This window comes from Chiloscyllium plagiosum, unplaced genomic scaffold (assembly GCF_037043375.1).
Source record: "Chiloscyllium plagiosum isolate Xiang-an unplaced genomic scaffold, Cpla_swu_hap1 HiC_scaffold_31, whole genome shotgun sequence".
In the NCBI taxonomy this organism is placed as follows: Eukaryota; Metazoa; Chordata; class Chondrichthyes; order Orectolobiformes; family Hemiscylliidae; genus Chiloscyllium; species Chiloscyllium plagiosum.
Window position 1 is genome coordinate 6,333,456 of NW_028270169.1, and position 19,008 is coordinate 6,352,463.

A 19,008-nucleotide genomic window follows, 5' to 3' on the forward strand; every position below is an offset into this window, starting at 1 on the left:
CACCGTCAAAGCCCCTTCCCTCTCCTACAGTTACACCGTCAAAGCCCCTTCCCTCTCCTACAGTTACACTGTCAAAGCCCCTTCCCTCTCCTACAGTTACACTGTCAAAGCCCCTTCCCTCTCCTACATTTACACCGTCAAAGCCCCTTCCCTCTGCTACAGTTACACTGTCAAAGCCCCTTCCCTCTGCTACAGTTACACCGTGAAAGCCCCTTCCCTCTCCTACAGTTACACCGTCAAAGCCCCTTCCCTCTCCTACAGTTACACCGTCAAAGCCCCTTCCCTCTGCTACAGTTACACCGTCAAAGCCCCTTCCCTCTCCTACAGTTACACCGTCAAAACCCCTTCCCTCTCCTACAGTTACACCGTCAAATCCCCTTCCCTCTCCTACAGTTACACCGTCAAAACCCCTTCCCTCTCCTACAGTTACACCGTCAAAGCCCCTTCCCTCTGCTACAGTTACACCGTCAAAGCCCCTTCCCTCTCCTACAGTTACACCCTCAAAGCCCCTTCCCTCTGCTACAGTTACACCGTCAAAGCCCCTTCCCTCTGCTACAGTTACACCGTCAAAGTCCCTTCCCTCTCCTACAGTTACACCGTCAAAGCCCCTTCCCTCTCCTACAGTTACACCGTCCAAGCCCCTTCCCTCTGCTAGTTACACCGTCAAAGCCCCTTCCCTCTCCTACAGTTACACCGTCAAAGCCCCTTCCCTCTGCTACAGTTACACCATCAAAGCCCCTTCCCTCTCCTACAGTTACACCGTCAAAGCCCCTTCCCTCTGCTACAGTTACACCATCAAAGCCCCTTCCCTCTCCTACAGTTACACCGTCAAAGCCCCTTCCCTCTGCTACAGTTACACCGTCAAAGCCCCTTCCCTCTCCTACAGTTACACCGTCAAAGCCCCTTCCCTCTGCTACAGTTACACCATCAAAGCCCCTTCCCTCTCCTACAGTTACACCGTCAAAGCCCCTTCCCTCTCCTACAGTTACACCGTCAAAGCCCCTTCCCTCTGCTACAGTTACACCATCAAAGCCCCTTCCCTCTCCTACAGTTACACCGTCAAAGCCCCTTCCCTCTCCTACAGTTACACCGTCAAAGCCCCTTCCCTCTGCTACAGTTACACTGTCAAAGCCCCTTCCCTCTCCTACAGTTACACCGTCAAAGCCCCTTCCCTCTGCTACAGTTACACCGTCAAAGCCCCTTCCCTCTGGTACAGTTACACCGTCAAAGCCCCTTCCCTCTCCTACAGTTACACCGTCAAAGCCCCTTCCCTCTCCTACAGTTACACCGTCAAAGCCCCTTCCCTCTGCTACAGTTACACCGTCAAAGCCCCTTCCCTCTCCTACAGTTACACCGTCAAAGCCCCTTCCCTCTGCTACAGTTACACTGTCAAAGCCCCTTCCCTCTCCTACAGTTACACTGTCAAAGCCCCTTCCCTCTCCTACAGTTACACCATCAAAGCCCCTTCCCTCTGCTACAGTTACACCGTCAAAGCCCCTTCCCTCTGCTACAGTTACACTGTCAAAGCCCCTTCCCTCTCCTACAGTTACACTGTCAAAGCCCCTTCCCTCTCCTACAGTTACACCATCAAAGCCCCTTCCCTCTGCTACAGTTACACCGTCAAAGCCCCTTCCCTCTGCTACAGTTACACCGTCAAAGCCCCTTCCCTCTGCTACAGTTACACTGTCAAAGCCCCTTCCCTCTGCTACAGTTACACCATCAAAGCCCCTTCCCTCTGGTACAGTTACACCGTCAAAGCCCCTTCCCTCTCCTACAGTTACACCGTGAAAGCCCCTTCCCTCTGCTACAGTTACACCGTCAAAGCCCCTTCCCTCTCCTACAGTTACACCGTCAAAGCCCCTTCCCTCTGCTACAGTTACACTGTCAAAGCCCCTTCCCTCTCCTACAGTTACACTGTCAAATCCCCTTCCCTCTCCTACAGTTACACCGTCAAAACCCCTTCCCTCTCCTACAGTTACACCGTCAAAGCCCCTTCCCTCTGCTACAGTTACACCGTCAAAGCCCCTTCCCTCTCCTACAGTTACACCCTCAAAGCCCCTTCCCTCTGCTACAGTTACACCGTCAAAGCCCCTTCCCTCTGCTACAGTTACACCGTCAAAGTCCCTTCCCTCTCCTACAGTTACACCGTCAAAGCCCCTTCCCTCTCCTACAGTTACACCGTCCAAGCCCCTTCCCTCTGCTAGTTACACCGTCAAAGCCCCTTCCCTCTCCTACAGTTACACCGTCAAAGCCCCTTCCCTCTCCTACAGTTACACCATCAAAGCCCCTTCCCTCTCCTACAGTTACACCGTCAAAGCCCCTTCCCTCTGCTACAGTTACACCATCAAAGACCCTTCCCTCTCCTACAGTTACACCGTCAAAGCCCCTTCCCTCTGCTACAGTTACACCGTCAAAGCCCCTTCCCTCTCCTACAGTTACACCGTCAAAGCCCCTTCCCTCTGCTACAGTTACACCATCAAAGCCCCTTCCCTCTCCTACAGTTACACCGTCAAAGCCCCTTCCCTCTCCTACAGTTACACCGTCAAAGCCCCTTCCCTCTGCTACAGTTACACCATCAAAGCCCCTTCCCTCTCCTACAGTTACACCGTCAAAGCCCCTTCCCTCTCCGACAGTTACACCGTCAAAGCCCCTTCCCTCTGCTACAGTTACACTGTCAAAGCCCCTTCCCTCTCCTACAGTTACACCGTCAAAGCCCCTTCCCTCTGCTACAGTTACACCGTCAAAGCCCCTTCCCTCTGGTACAGTTACACCGTCAAAGCCCCTTCCCTCTCCTACAGTTACACCGTCAAAGCCCCTTCCCTCTCCTACAGTTACACCGTCAAAGCCCCTTCCCTCTGCTACAGTTACACCGTCAAAGCCCCTTCCCTCTCCTACAGTTACACCGTCAAAGCCCCTTCCCTCTGCTACAGTTACACTGTCAAAGCCCCTTCCCTCTCCTACAGTTACACTGTCAAAGCCCCTTCCCTCTCCTACAGTTACACCATCAAAGCCCCTTCCCTCTGCTACAGTTACACCGTCAAAGCCCCTTCCCTCTGCTACAGTTACACTGTCAAAGCCCCTTCCCTCTCCTACAGTTACACTGTCAAAGCCCCTTCCCTCTCCTACAGTTACACCATCAAAGCCCCTTCCCTCTGCTACAGTTACACCGTCAAAGCCCCTTCCCTCTGCTACAGTTACACCGTCAAAGCCCCTTCCCTCTGCTACAGTTACACTGTCAAAGCCCCTTCCCTCTGCTACAGTTACACCATCAAAGCCCCTTCCCTCTGGTACAGTTACACCGTCAAAGCCCCTTCCCTCTCCTACAGTTACACCGTGAAAGCCCCTTCCCTCTGCTACAGTTACACCGTCAAAGCCCCTTCCCTCTCCTACAGTTACACCGTCAAAGCCCCTTCCCTCTGCTACAGTTACACTGTCAAAGCCCCTTCCCTCTCCTACAGTTACACTGTCAAATCCCCTTCCCTCTCCTACAGTTACACCGTCAAAACCCCTTCCCTCTCCTACAGTTACACCGTCAAAGCCCCTTCCCTCTCCTACAGTTACACCGTCAAAGCCCCTTCCCTCTCCTACAGTTACACCGTCAAAGCCCCTTCCCTCTCCTACAGTTACACCGTCAAAGCCCCTTCCCTCTGCTACAGTTACACCGTCAAAGCCCCTTCCCTCTGCTACAGTTACACCGTGAAAGCCCCTTCCCTCTGCTACAGTTATACCGTCAAAGCCCCTTCCCTCTGCTACAGTTACACCGTCAAAACCCCTTCCCTCTGCTACAGTGACACCGTCAAAGCCCCTTCCCTCTGCTACAGTTACACCGTCAAAACCCCTTCCCTCTCCTACAGTTACACCGTCAAAGCCCCTTCCCTCTGCTACAGTTACACCGTCAAAGCCCCTTCCCTCTCCTACAGTTACACCGTCAAAGCCCCTTCCCTCTGCTACAGTGACAACGTCAAAGTCCCTTCCCTCTCCTACAGTTACACCATCAAAGCCCCTTCCCTCTGCTACAGTTACACCGTCAAAGCCCCTTCCCTCTCCTACAGTTACACTGTCAAAGCCCCTTCCCTCTCCTACAGTTACACTGTCAAAGCCCCTTCCCTGTGTTACAGTTACACCGTCAAAGCCCCTTCCCTCTGCTACAGTGACAACGTCAAAGCCCCTTCCCTCTCCCACAGTTACACCATCAAAGCCCCTTCCCTCTCCTACAGTTACACCGTCAAAGCCCCTTCCCTCTGCTACAGTTACACCGTCAAAGCCCCTTCCCTCTGCTACAGTTACACCATCAAAGCCCCTTCCCTCTGCTACAGTTACACCGTCAAAGCCCCTTCCCTCTGCTACAGTTACACTGTCAAAGCCCCTTCCCTCTCCTACAGTTACACTGTCAAAGCCCCTTCCCTCTGTTACAGTTACACCGTCAAAGCCCCTTCCCTCTGCTACAGTGACAACGTCAAAGCCCCTTCCCTCTCCTACAGTTACACCATCAAAGCCCCTTCCCTCTGCTACAGTTACACTGTCAAAGCCCCTTCCCTCTGTTACAGTTACACTGTCAAAGCCCCTTCCCTCTCCTACAGTTACACCGTCAAAGCCCCTTCCCTCTCCTACAGTTACACTGTCAAAGCCCCTTCCCTCTCCTACAGTTACACCGTCAAAGCCCCTTCCCTCTCCTACAGTTACACCGTCAAAGCCCCTTCCCTCTCCTACAGTTACACCGTCTACGCCCCTTCCCTCTGCTACAGTTACACCGTCAAAGCCCCTTCCCTCTGCTACAGTTACACCGTCAAAGCCCCTTCCCTCTGCTACAGTTACACCGTCAAAGCCCCTACCCTCTCCCACAGTTACACCGTCAAAGCCCCTTCCCTCTGCTACAGTTACACCGTCAAAGCCCCTTCCCTCTCCTACAGTTACACTGTCAAAGCCCCTTCCCTCTGCTACAGTTACACCGTCAAAGCCCCTTCCCTCTGCTACAGTTACACCGTCAAAGCCCCTACCCTCTCCCACAGTTACACCGTCAAAGCCCCTTCCCTCTGCTACAGTTACACCGTCAAAGCCCCTTCCCTCTCCTACAGTTACACTGTCAAAGCCCCTTCCCTCTGCTACAGTTACACCGTCAAAGCCCCTTCCCTCTGCTACAGTTACACCATCAAAGCCCCTTCCCTCTGCTACAGTTACACCATCAAAGCCCCTTCCCTCTCCTACAGTTACACCGTCAAAGCCCCTTCCCTCTGCTACAGTTACACCGTCAAAGCCCCTTCCCTCTGCTACAGTTACACCATCAAAGCCCCTTCCCTCTCCTACAGTTACACCGTCAAAGCCCCTTCCCTCTCCTACAGTTACACTGTCAAAGCCCCTTCCCTCTCCTACAGTTACACCGTCAAAACCCCTTCCCTCTGCTACAGTTACACCATCAAAGCCCCTTCCCTCTGCTACAGTTACACCATCAAAGCCCCTTCCCTCTCCTACAGTTACACCGTCAAAGCCCCTTCCCTCTCCTACAGTTACACCGTCAAAGCCCCTTCCCTCTCCTACAGTTACACCGTCAAAGCCCCTTCCCTCTCCTACAGTTACACCGTCAAAGCCCCTTCCCTCTCCTACAGTTACACCGTCAAAGCCCCTTCCCTCTCCTACAGTTACACTGTCAAAGCCCCTTCCCTCTCCTACAGTTACACCATCAAAGCCCCTTCCCTCTCCTACAGTTACACCGTCAAAACCCCTTCCCTCTGCTACAGTTACACCATCAAAGCCCCTTCCCTCTGCTACAGTTACACCATCAAAGCCCCTTCCCTCTCCTACAGTTACACCGTCAAAACCCCTTCCCTCTGCTACAGTTACACCATCAAAGCCCCTTCCCTCTGCTACAGTTACACCATCAAAGCCCCTTCCCTCTCCTACAGTTACACCGTCAAAGCCCCTTCCCTCTCCTACAGTTACACTGTCAAAGCCCCTTCCCTCTGCTACAGTTACACCGTCAAAGCCCCTTCCCTCTCCTACAGTTACACCGTCAAAGCCCCTTCCCTCTCCTACAGTTACACCGTCAAAGCCCCTTCCCTCTGCTACAGTTACACCGTCAAAGCCCCTTCCCTCTCCTACAGTTACACTGTCAAAGCCCCTTCCCTCTGCTACAGTTACACTGTCAAAGCCCCTTCCCTCTGCTACAGTTACACCGTCAAAGCCCCTTCCCTCTCCTACAGTTACACCGTCAAAGCCCCTTCCCTCTGCTACAGTTACACCGTCAAAGCCCCTTCCCTCTCCTACAGTTACACCATCAAAGCCCCTTCCCTCTGCTACAGTTACACTGTCAAAGCCCCTTCCCTCTCCTACAGTTACACCATCAAAGCCCCTTCCCTCTGCTACAGTTACACCGTCAAAGCCCCTTCCCTCTCCTACAGTTACACCGTCAAAGCCCCTTCCCTCTGCTACAGTTACACCGTCAAAGCCCCTTCCCTCTCCTACAGTTACACCGTCAAAGCCCCTTCCCTCTGCTACAGTTACACCGTCAAAGCCCCTTCCCTCTCCTACAGTTACACCGTCAAAGCCCCTTCCCTCTGCTACAGTTACACTGTCAAAGCCCCTTCCCTCTCCTACAGTTACTCCATCAAAGCCCCTTCCCTCTCCTACAGTGACACCGTCAAAGCCCCTTCCCTCTCCTACAGTTACACCATCAAAGCCCCTTCCCTCTCCTACAGTTACACCGTCAAAGCCCCTTCCCTCTCCTACAGTTACACTGTCAAAGCCCCTTCCCTCTGCTACAGTTACACCATCAAAGCCCCTTCCCTCTGCTACAGTTACACCGTCAAAGCCCCTTCCCTCTCCTACAGTTACACCGTCAAAGCCCCTTCCCTCTGCTACAGTTACACCGTCAAAGCCCCTTCCCTCTCCTACAGTTACACCGTCAAAGCCCCTTCCCTCTGCTACAGTTACACTGTCAAAGCCCCTTCCCTCTGCTACAGTTACACCGTCAAAGCCCCTTCCCTCTCCTACAGTTACACCGTCAAAGCCCCTTCCCTCTCCTACAGTTACACTGTCAAAGCCCCTTCCCTCTGCTACAGTTACACCGTCAAAGCCCCTTCCCTCTCCTACAGTTACACCGTCAAAGCCCCTTCCCTCTGCTACAGTTACACCATCAAAGCCCCTTCCCTCTGCTACAGTTACACCGTCAAAGCCCCTTCCCTCTGCTACAGTTACACTGTCAAAGCCCCTTCCCTCTCCTACAGTTACACTGTCAAAGCCCCTTCCCTCTGTTACAGTTACACCGTCAAAGCCCCTTCCCTCTGCTACAGTGACAACGTCAAAGCCCCTTCCCTCTCCTACAGTTACACCATCAAAGCCCCTTCCCTCTGCTACAGTTACACCGTCAAAGCCCCTTCCCTCTCCTACAGTTACACCGTCAAAGCCCCTTCCCTCTGCTACAGTGACAACGTCAAAGCCCCTTCCCTCTCCTACAGTTCCACCATCAAAGCCCCTTCCCTCTGCTACAGTTACACCGTCAAAGCCCCTTCCCTCTCCTACAGTTACACTGTCAAAGCCCCTTCCCTCTCCTACAGTTACACTGTCAAAGCCCCTTCCCTGTGTTACAGTTACACCGTCAAAGCCCCTTCCCTCTGCTACAGTGACAACGTCAAAGCCCCTTCCCTCTCCCACAGTTACACCATCAAAGCCCCTTCCCTCTCCTACAGTTACACCGTCAAAGCCCCTTCCCTCTGCTACAGTTACACCGTCAAAGCCCCTTCCCTCTGCTACAGTTACACCATCAAAGCCCCTTCCCTCTGCTACAGTTACACCGTCAAAGCCCCTTCCCTCTGCTACAGTTACACTGTCAAAGCCCCTTCCCTCTCCTACAGTTACACTGTCAAAGCCCCTTCCCTCTGTTACAGTTACACCGTCAAAGCCCCTTCCCTCTGCTACAGTGACAACGTCAAAGCCCCTTCCCTCTCCTACAGTTACACCATCAAAGCCCCTTCCCTCTGCTACAGTTACACTGTCAAAGCCCCTTCCCTCTGTTACAGTTACACTGTCAAAGCCCCTTCCCTCTCCTACAGTTACACCGTCAAAGCCCCTTCCCTCTCCTACAGTTACACTGTCAAAGCCCCTTCCCTCTCCTACAGTTACACCGTCAAAGCCCCTTCCCTCTCCTACAGTTACACCGTCAAAGCCCCTTCCCTCTCCTACAGTTACACCGTCTACGCCCCTTCCCTCTGCTACAGTTACACCGTCAAAGCCCCTTCCCTCTGCTACAGTTACACCGTCAAAGCCCCTTCCCTCTGCTACAGTTACACCGTCAAAGCCCCTACCCTCTCCCACAGTTACACCGTCAAAGCCCCTTCCCTCTGCTACAGTTACACCGTCAAAGCCCCTTCCCTCTCCTACAGTTACACTGTCAAAGCCCCTTCCCTCTGCTACAGTTACACCGTCAAAGCCCCTTCCCTCTGCTACAGTTACACCGTCAAAGCCCCTACCCTCTCCCACAGTTACACCGTCAAAGCCCCTTCCCTCTGCTACAGTTACACCGTCAAAGCCCCTTCCCTCTCCTACAGTTACACTGTCAAAGCCCCTTCCCTCTGCTACAGTTACACCGTCAAAGCCCCTTCCCTCTGCTACAGTTACACCATCAAAGCCCCTTCCCTCTGCTACAGTTACACCATCAAAGCCCCTTCCCTCTCCTACAGTTACACCGTCAAAGCCCCTTCCCTCTGCTACAGTTACACCGTCAAAGCCCCTTCCCTCTGCTACAGTTACACCATCAAAGCCCCTTCCCTCTCCTACAGTTACACCGTCAAAGCCCCTTCCCTCTCCTACAGTTACACTGTCAAAGCCCCTTCCCTCTCCTACAGTTACACCGTCAAAACCCCTTCCCTCTGCTACAGTTACACCATCAAAGCCCCTTCCCTCTGCTACAGTTACACCATCAAAGCCCCTTCCCTCTCCTACAGTTACACCGTCAAAGCCCCTTCCCTCTCCTACAGTTACACCGTCAAAGCCCCTTCCCTCTCCTACAGTTACACCGTCAAAGCCCCTTCCCTCTCCTACAGTTACACCGTCAAAGCCCCTTCCCTCTCCTACAGTTACACCGTCAAAGCCCCTTCCCTCTCCTACAGTTACACTGTCAAAGCCCCTTCCCTCTCCTACAGTTACACCATCAAAGCCCCTTCCCTCTCCTACAGTTACACCGTCAAAACCCCTTCCCTCTGCTACAGTTACACCATCAAAGCCCCTTCCCTCTGCTACAGTTACACCATCAAAGCCCCTTCCCTCTCCTACAGTTACACCGTCAAAACCCCTTCCCTCTGCTACAGTTACACCATCAAAGCCCCTTCCCTCTGCTACAGTTACACCATCAAAGCCCCTTCCCTCTCCTACAGTTACACCGTCAAAGCCCCTTCCCTCTCCTACAGTTACACTGTCAAAGCCCCTTCCCTCTGCTACAGTTACACCGTCAAAGCCCCTTCCCTCTCCTACAGTTACACCGTCAAAGCCCCTTCCCTCTCCTACAGTTACACCGTCAAAGCCCCTTCCCTCTGCTACAGTTACACCGTCAAAGCCCCTTCCCTCTCCTACAGTTACACTGTCAAAGCCCCTTCCCTCTGCTACAGTTACACTGTCAAAGCCCCTTCCCTCTGCTACAGTTACACCGTCAAAGCCCCTTCCCTCTCCTACAGTTACACCGTCAAAGCCCCTTCCCTCTGCTACAGTTACACCGTCAAAGCCCCTTCCCTCTCCTACAGTTACACCATCAAAGCCCCTTCCCTCTGCTACAGTTACACTGTCAAAGCCCCTTCCCTCTCCTACAGTTACACCATCAAAGCCCCTTCCCTCTGCTACAGTTACACCGTCAAAGCCCCTTCCCTCTCCTACAGTTACACCGTCAAAGCCCCTTCCCTCTGCTACAGTTACACCGTCAAAGCCCCTTCCCTCTCCTACAGTTACACCGTCAAAGCCCCTTCCCTCTGCTACAGTTACACCGTCAAAGCCCCTTCCCTCTCCTACAGTTACACCGTCAAAGCCCCTTCCCTCTGCTACAGTTACACTGTCAAAGCCCCTTCCCTCTCCTACAGTTACTCCATCAAAGCCCCTTCCCTCTCCTACAGTGACACCGTCAAAGCCCCTTCCCTCTCCTACAGTTACACCATCAAAGCCCCTTCCCTCTCCTACAGTTACACCGTCAAAGCCCCTTCCCTCTCCTACAGTTACACTGTCAAAGCCCCTTCCCTCTGCTACAGTTACACCATCAAAGCCCCTTCCCTCTGCTACAGTTACACCGTCAAAGCCCCTTCCCTCTCCTACAGTTACACCGTCAAAGCCCCTTCCCTCTGCTACAGTTACACCGTCAAAGCCCCTTCCCTCTCCTACAGTTACACCGTCAAAGCCCCTTCCCTCTGCTACAGTTACACTGTCAAAGCCCCTTCCCTCTGCTACAGTTACACCGTCAAAGCCCCTTCCCTCTCCTACAGTTACACCGTCAAAGCCCCTTCCCTCTCCTACAGTTACACTGTCAAAGCCCCTTCCCTCTGCTACAGTTACACCGTCAAAGCCCCTTCCCTCTCCTACAGTTACACCGTCAAAGCCCCTTCCCTCTGCTACAGTTACACCATCAAAGCCCCTTCCCTCTCCTACAGTTACACTGTCAAAGCCCCTTCCCTCTCCTACAATTACACCGTCAAAGCCCCTTCCCTCTCCTACAGTTACACCGTCAAAACCCCTTCCCTCTCCTACAGTTACACCGTCAAAGCCCCTTCCCTCTCCTACAGTTACACCGTCAAAGCCCCTTCCCTCTGCTACAGTTACACTGTCAAAGCCCCTTCCCTCTCCTACAGTTACACCGTCAAAGCCCCTTCCCTCTCCTACAGTTACACCGTCAAAGCCCCTTCCCTCTCCTACAGTTACACCGTCAAAGCCCCTTCCCTCTCCTACAGTTACACCGTCAAAGCCCCTTCCCTCTGCTACAGTTACACTGTCAAAGCCCCTTCCCTCTCCTACAGTTACACTGTCAAAGCCCCTTCCCTCTCCTACAGTTACACCGTCAAAGCCCCTTCCCTCTGCTACAGTTACACTGTCAAAGCCCCTTCCCTCTGCTACAGTTACACCGTGAAAGCCCCTTCCCTCTCCTACAGTTACACCGTCAAAGCCCCTTCCCTCTCCTACAGTTACACCGTCAAAGCCCCTTCCCTCTGCTACAGTTACACCGTCAAAGCCCCTTCCCTCTCCTACAGTTACACCGTCAAAACCCCTTCCCTCTCCTACAGTTACACCGTCAAATCCCCTTCCCTCTCCTACAGTTACACCGTCAAAACCCCTTCCCTCTCCTACAGTTACACCGTCAAAGCCCCTTCCCTCTGCTACAGTTACACCGTCAAAGCCCCTTCCCTCTCCTACAGTTACACCCTCAAAGCCCCTTCCCTCTGCTACAGTTACACCGTCAAAGCCCCTTCCCTCTGCTACAGTTACACCGTCAAAGTCCCTTCCCTCTCCTACAGTTACACCGTCAAAGCCCCTTCCCTCTCCTACAGTTACACCGTCAAAGCCCCTTCCCTCTGCTACAGTTACACCGTCAAAGCCCCTTCCCTCTCCTACAGTTACACCGTCAAAGCCCCTTCCCTCTGCTACAGTTACACCATCAAAGCCCCTTCCCTCTCCTACAGTTACACCGTCAAAGCCCCTTCCCTCTGCTACAGTTACACCATCAAAGCCCCTTCCCTCTCCTACAGTTACACCGTCAAAGCCCCTTCCCTCTCCTACAGTTACACCGTCAAAGCCCCTTCCCTCTGCTACAGTTACACTGTCAAAGCCCCTTCCCTCTCCTACAGTTACACCGTCAAAGCCCCTTCCCTCTGCTACAGTTACACCGTCAAAGCCCCTTCCCTCTGGTACAGTTACACCGTCAAAGCCCCTTCCCTCTCCTACAGTTACACCGTCAAAGCCCCTTCCCTCTCCTACAGTTACACCGTCAAAGCCCCTTCCCTCTGCTACAGTTACACCGTCAAAGCCCCTTCCCTCTCCTACAGTTACACCGTCAAAGCCCCTTCCCTCTGCTACAGTTACACTGTCAAAGCCCCTTCCCTCTCCTACAGTTACACTGTCAAAGCCCCTTCCCTCTCCTACAGTTACACCATCAAAGCCCCTTCCCTCTGCTACAGTTACACCGTCAAAGCCCCTTCCCTCTGCTACAGTTACACTGTCAAAGCCCCTTCCCTCTCCTACAGTTACACTGTCAAAGCCCCTTCCCTCTCCTACAGTTACACCATCAAAGCCCCTTCCCTCTGCTACAGTTACACCGTCAAAGCCCCTTCCCTCTGCTACAGTTACACCGTCAAAGCCCCTTCCCTCTGCTACAGTTACACTGTCAAAGCCCCTTCCCTCTGCTACAGTTACACCATCAAAGCCCCTTCCCTCTGGTACAGTTACACCGTCAAAGCCCCTTCCCTCTCCTACAGTTACACCGTGAAAGCCCCTTCCCTCTGGTACAGTTACACCGTCAAAGCCCCTTCCCTCTCCTACAGTTACACCGTCAAAGCCCCTTCCCTCTGCTACAGTTACACTGTCAAAGCCCCTTCCCTCTCCTACAGTTACACTGTCAAATCCCCTTCCCTCTCCTACAGTTACACCGTCAAAACCCCTTCCCTCTCCTACAGTTACACCGTCAAAGCCCCTTCCCTCTCCTACAGTTACACCGTCAAAGCCCCTTCCCTCTCCTACAGTTACACCGTCAAAGCCCCTTCCCTCTCCTACAGTTACACCGTCAAAGCCCCTTCCCTCTCCTACAGTTACACCGTCAAAGCCCCTTCCCTCTGCTACAGTTACACCGTCAAAGCCCCTTCCCTCTCCTACAGTTACACCGTCAAAGCCCCTTCCCTCTCCTACAGTTACACCGTCAAAGCCCCTTCCCTCTGCTACAGTTACACCGTCAAAGCCCCTTCCCTCTCCTACAGTTACACCGTCAAAGCCTCTGACTGTCTGCGTTTGTAATGAATGCAGAATCCCAGATGGTAACCTGCCATTTATGCACATCCCAATATCTGGTTGTGTGAGCTGGATAAGTACATTGCGGAGAGGTGATTTGGAGAAATGGGCACAGGGTGAGATGAAGAGAGAATGGCAGGAGGCATATGAGGAGCAGAAACACTGTTATTATCCTATTGGCAGCTGAGCTACAAATCCGGTGTCATTCTATTTATACACTGGGGCAGGCGAAACCAAAGCTTTAACTAATGAGGGGCAGGAGTGGTGGGAATATTGATCCATTATGCTATCAGTGCAGTTGGGAATCTGTGGTATTCTGAGATGAAATAGCAGGATTGCTTACCCCGGCGAGCTCTCCTCCCTCTGCTCCCCGTCATCCGTCTGGTAATTTCCGAGTTTCCTGGCTCTTCGTTGATGAGGCCAAGGTTTGTATTCCATCGTGTCCAATTAACTTCATCGACTCTGTGCAGGATGGCATCGGATAGTGGGGTGTCATTGCTGCAATTCCACCCCCCTCCCTCTGCCCCTCCCTCCCTCCCCCCCCCAGCACCGCAATGAACTGTAAACTGTGCAGATCGGTGTCACTCGTACTCAACATCTAGGCAGCTCTAAATATAATGAAATTGTAATGACATAATGCTGGAGATTATTTGTTATAGGGGTCAAAGGATGGTTTAAGAATGGATATTAATTCCAGAAAGCCTGATTTACTGCTTTATTGCATTGTTTAAAAACTGACTTTGATAGAACTTTGTTGGCTTGTTTCTTTTTAATTTCACTTCTGGGATGTGGGTGTCACTGGCTGGGCCCAGTATTTATTACCCCGTCCCTAGTTGCCCCTTGAGAAGGTGGGGGTGAGCTGCCTTCTTGAACCGCTGCAGTCCATGTGCTGTGAGCTGACCCACAATGCCCTTAGGGAGGGAATTCCAGGATTCTGACCCAGCGACAGTGAAGGAACAGTGATATATTTCCAAGTCAGGATGGGGAGTGGGTTGGAGGGGAACTTGCAGGGGGTGGTGTTCCCATGTACCTGCTGCCCTTGTCCTTCTAGATGGAAGTGGATGTGGGTTTGGAAGGTGCTGTCTGAGGATCTTTGGTGAATTTCTGCAGTGCATCTTGTAGATGGTACACACTGCTGCTGCTGAACGTCGGTGGGGGATGGAGTGGGTGTTTGTGGATGTGGTGCCAGTCAAGCGGCTGCTTTGTCTTGGATGGTGTCAAGCTTCCTGAGTGTTGTTGGGGCTGCCCCCATCCAGACAAGTGGGGAGTATTCCATCACAGTGAAAGGGTGATGGAGTAAAGCTGGAAATTGGAGTTGAGTTACAGAACAATCTTGATTTACCTAAATTTCAGAATAGATTCAGGCTCCTTTAAGAAAGAAGAATTTGCATGGACATAGTGCTTTTCATGATCTCAGGATGTTCCGAAAGGCTTTAACACTCACTCATACATTTGAAGTGTAGTCACTGCTAAAGTAGGGAAGGGGGCAGCTAATTTGTTCACAGCAAGCTCCTACATAGAGCACGATGTGGGTGAGCAGAGAACACATGACTTTGTTAATATTGACAAAGGGGTTAAGCTGGCCCAGCTCAGCAGGGAGAACACATCTGCTTCTCTTTGAAATAGTGCTCTGTAATCATTTACAAACTCTCAAAGGGCAAATCAGGCCTCAGCTTGACATCTCATGCAAAAGAAGGCACTTCTGAAACCAAAAAAGAGAAAATGCTGGAAAATCTCAGCAGGTCTGGCAGCATCTGTAAGGAGAGAAAAGAGCTGACCTTTCGAGTCTAACTGACCCATTGACAAGCTGTCAGACTTGCTGAGATTTTCCAGCATTTTCTTTTTTTTTGGTTTCGGATTCCAGCATCCGCAGTAGTTTGCTTTTATCCTGTTCTGACATTGCCTCCCTCTCGGACGGCACTCCAGGATTTGCCTGGTTACATCATGAACAAACATCAGACTCAGAAGGGAGGTCTGAACAAATGAGCCACTGGCAACCCAGGAACGTGTTTCTGACTGAATTGTAAGGGACACTGAGGAGCAGATTTCTCAGGCTTGAGGTTAGTTTTGCAGTCGTGGGCCAGAATTTGGATCTCCCAGCCAGACAAAATGATTCATTAAGGGAATATTTTACACAGCGAGTTCAGATATGATAAATGGCAGGTGGAGTTCAATCTGGATAAATGTGAGATATTGCATTTTGGTCCAACAAACAAGGGTAGGGTTTCTACAATTAATGGTGGAACCCTGTGTAATATTGTAGAACAGAAGGAACTAGGGGGCCAGGTCCAAAATTCTTTGAAGCTTGTGTCACATATATAGAACATTGAACATTACAGCACAGTACAGGCCCTTCGGCCCTCGATGTTGCGCCGCCCTGTCATACCAATCTGAAGCCCATCCCACCTACATTATTCCATGTACGTCCATATGCCTGTCCAATGACGACTTAAATGTACTTAAAGTTGGTGAATCTACTACCGTTGCAGGCAAAGCATTCCATACCCTTACTACTCTCTGAGTAAAGAAACGACCTCTGACATCTGTCTTATACCTATCTCCCCTCACTTCAAAGTTGTGTCCCCTCGTGTTTGCTGTCCCCATACTTGGAAAAAGGCTCTCCCTGTCCACCCTATCCAACCCTCTGATTATCTTGTATGTCTCTATTAAGTCACCTCTCAACCTTCTTCTCTCTAACGAGAACAGCCTCAAGGCCCTCAGCCTTTCCTCGTAAGACATTCCTTCCATACCAGGCAACATCCTCGTAAATCTCCTCTACACCCTTTCCAAAGCTTCCACATCCTTCTTATAATGCGGTGACCAGAACTGTACACAATACTCCAAGTGTGGCCGTACCAGAGCTTTGTACAGCTGCAGCATAACCTCACGGTTCTGGAACTCAATCCCTCTATTAATAAAGACAGGGTGGTTAAAAAGGCATTTAGCAGGCTTGCCTTTATTGTTCAGACCTTTGAGTGTAAGAGTTGGGACATCATGTTGAGGTTGTGTTGGAGTCAACGAGTGTGGTGATGGAAAAGCACAGCCAGTCAGACAGCTTCAGGATGAAGGGCTTATGCCTGAAATGTTGACTCTCCTGCTCCTTGGATGCTGTCTGACCTGCTGTGCTTTTCTAGCACCACACTCTTCAACTCTGATCGTCAGCATCTGCAGTCCTCACTTTCTCCTGAGGTTGTATAAGACACTGGTGAGGCCTACTCTGGAATACTGTGTCCAGTTCTGGTGACCCAGATGTAGGAAGGGTATTATCAAGCTAGAGAGAGTTCAGAAGAGATTTTCCAGGATGTTACTGGGTATGGAAGGTTTGAGTTATAAAGAAAGGCTGGACTTTTTTCACTAGAGTGTAGGAGGTTGAGGGGCGACCTTATAAAAGTTTATAAAATAATGAGGGGTATAGCTAAGAGTTAATGGTAGTTATCTTTTCCCTAAGATAGGGGATTTCAAAACAAAGGGGTACATTTGTAAGGTGAGAGGAGACAGAGAATTATAAAAGGAGAGGGGCAAATTTCTGACACAGAGGGTAGTTTATGTGTGCAATGAACTTCCTGAGGAAGTAGTGGATGTGGATACAATTATATTTAAAAGACATTTGGATAAGTACATGAATAGGAAAGGTTTGGTGGGATATAGGCCAGGAGCAGGCAGGTGGGACTAGATTAGTTTGGATTGGTTGGACCGAAGGGTCTGTTTCCATGCTGGATGACTGTGTGAATTAACCTGTAACAATTGTAGCCAGTTTGGAGCATGGATGACATTCCAGATGGTGAGGTGCTTCCTCACTGAACACCATTTGGAGCCTGCCACGTGATAGCGATTGCTGTGGTGTGTGTCGCAGCTTCATCCTAGCCTACCTGAAGCACCATCTCAGGTCTTCCCTTCCATCAGACAGCAGACCCACAGTCACAGGCTCCCCTGAACGGAACCGAGCTCTCAGAAACCTCGGCAGGCTCTTCTCCAAATCTAAAATGGTAATCGCTCGCTGGAAAAAATGTTAGACATGAAATCGCAGAAACAGAGAAATTCAATGCATATTATTTTTTTAAAAACTAGTTAAATATTGGTCTAAACTTGCAACTGCACCAGTGAAGTCATAATGATTTTGGAGAAATGGAAAAGACAAATTAGAACCATCTCTTTGTGACTTGAATTGAGGCTCCAACTTTGTATCTAATCCTGTTCTGTCCCTCTGCTGGGAGTGTTTGATGGGGGACAGTGTAGAGGGAGCTTTACTCTGTATCTAACCCCGTGCTGCCCCTGTCCTGGGAGTGTTTGATGGGGGACAGTGTAGAGGGAGCTTTACTCTGTATCTAACCCCATACTATCCCTGTCCTGAGAGTGTTTGATAGGGGGACAACGTAGATGTAGCTGTATCTAACCCTGTGCTGCCCCTGTCCTGGGAGTATTTGATGGGGGACAGTGTAGAGGGAGCTTTACTCTGTACCTAACCCTGTGCTGTCCTTATCCTGGGCAGTGTTTGATGGCAATAGTATAGAGGGAGCGTTAACCTGTTTGTTTTAGAATGGGTGGAATTTGCAAGAATGCATCTAGTTACCTGCAGATTCCAAACACTTTTACTGTCCTTGGAGATTTTTTCCACCGTCTTGCTCATCAGTGCAATTAACATGTTGAGAAGGAGGATGTAAGTCAGGATGACGTAAGATATCAGCAGGAAGATGAAAACCTCTTTGAATCTGTAGTTCTCGGTGAATTCGAGATCTCCCATCCCGATGGTGAACCGGAAAAGCTCCAGGAAGGTTGTTTTAAAATTCTTGTACGTGGTTTCCTTGTGACACCCTGGTTTGGTGTTATTGTAAACCCGGTCTTCAATAAGCACCACCAGAGCTGGATGGAGAAGGTTGAGGACATTCCCATGTCAGAGGCAACTCTGAGAAGATTCATTTCTTATTTCTTAGATGAGGGGCTTCTCATAACCAGGAAAAGATAAGAGGGCCTACACTCATTGTAACAAGGAAAGGTGACTTTATTGAAACAGGTATGTTTCAGAGGGGGTTTGACAGGGTAGATATTGAGGATGACTCCCCTTAAAAAACGGATCTGAAATGAAGAGACTTTGTTTAAAGATAAGGTGGAGATGAGAACGACATTAATCTCTCACAATCACAAATCTTCCTTATCCTCACACTGCAGTGGTGACTGGCTCATCGAGCTTACTCTAGGAGGTGTAAGACATGTTTGATCAACAAAGTGTATGGAGACAGTCAGAAAAGTGGACCTGAGGCCCCAAATAAATCAGCCCTGATTTACTGAATAGCGGAGGTAGTTCAAAGGGCTGAATGGCTTTACTGTTATCATCTAACATTGTCTCCGCTATGAAGAGAGATTAAGGGGTTTAGAGGAAGTGAGGGGAGATATAATCAAGGTATGCAAGATGCCAAAGGGGATTGACAAAGTCGATGTAGAGAGGATATTTCCGCATGTGGGGTAATCTAGAATGAGAGGTCGTGGCTTTAGGCTAAAGGGGGGATCAGATTTAAAACTGAGGTAAGGAGGAATTTCTTCTCCCAAACGGTCATGAATCTATGGAATTCACCATCGCAGAGAGTGGTGGGTGTTGGGACAGTGGATAAATTTGAGAAGGAGATAGACAGATGTTTAATTAGCAAAGGGGTTGTAGAGAGTGGACAGTAAAGTGGAGTTGAGGCCAAGATGAGATCAGCATGGATTGTCTTAAATGGTGGAGCAGGCTTGAGGGGCTGAATGGCCTCTTCCTGTTTGTAGTTCTTATGTTCTCCTATTGAATCCTCTGCCACTAAATGCCACCAACCGATATATCCATTATTGCAATGGCCAAATCACCACAGTCAATCAGAAGGTTATTAGACTTTATGTTCCGATTGGACAATTCTTAAATTTGGGTCAAGTGGCTTTTTTCCCAAATCTCCAATCAGTAAACAAATGGACACAATCAAAATGAAAATCCCACTTGATTTGCTTGAATTCCCCGGTGTTTTTTTATCCCCAGAGACTGATTTTCGAATACTGGAGTCTCCAGAACAAACCTGGAGGGTT

The 19,008-nt window shown here is 50.7% G+C and overlaps 1 protein-coding gene across 1 annotated transcript in view; it reads right to left on the reverse strand.

Annotated features, from left to right (window-relative positions):
* Positions 1 to 19,008, reverse strand: part of LOC122564201 (transient receptor potential cation channel subfamily V member 1) — a 93,305-nt gene that overhangs the window by 22,159 nt on the left and 52,138 nt on the right. The window contains exons 13-15 of the mRNA XM_087977050.1: positions 17,531 to 17,820; positions 16,830 to 16,957; positions 13,304 to 13,422 (exon numbers count right to left, since the gene is read on the reverse strand). Coding sequence (XP_087833176.1) covers positions 13,304 to 13,422; positions 16,830 to 16,957; positions 17,531 to 17,820 — 537 coding nt within the window. The remainder of the gene's footprint in view (positions 1 to 13,303; positions 13,423 to 16,829; positions 16,958 to 17,530; positions 17,821 to 19,008) is intronic.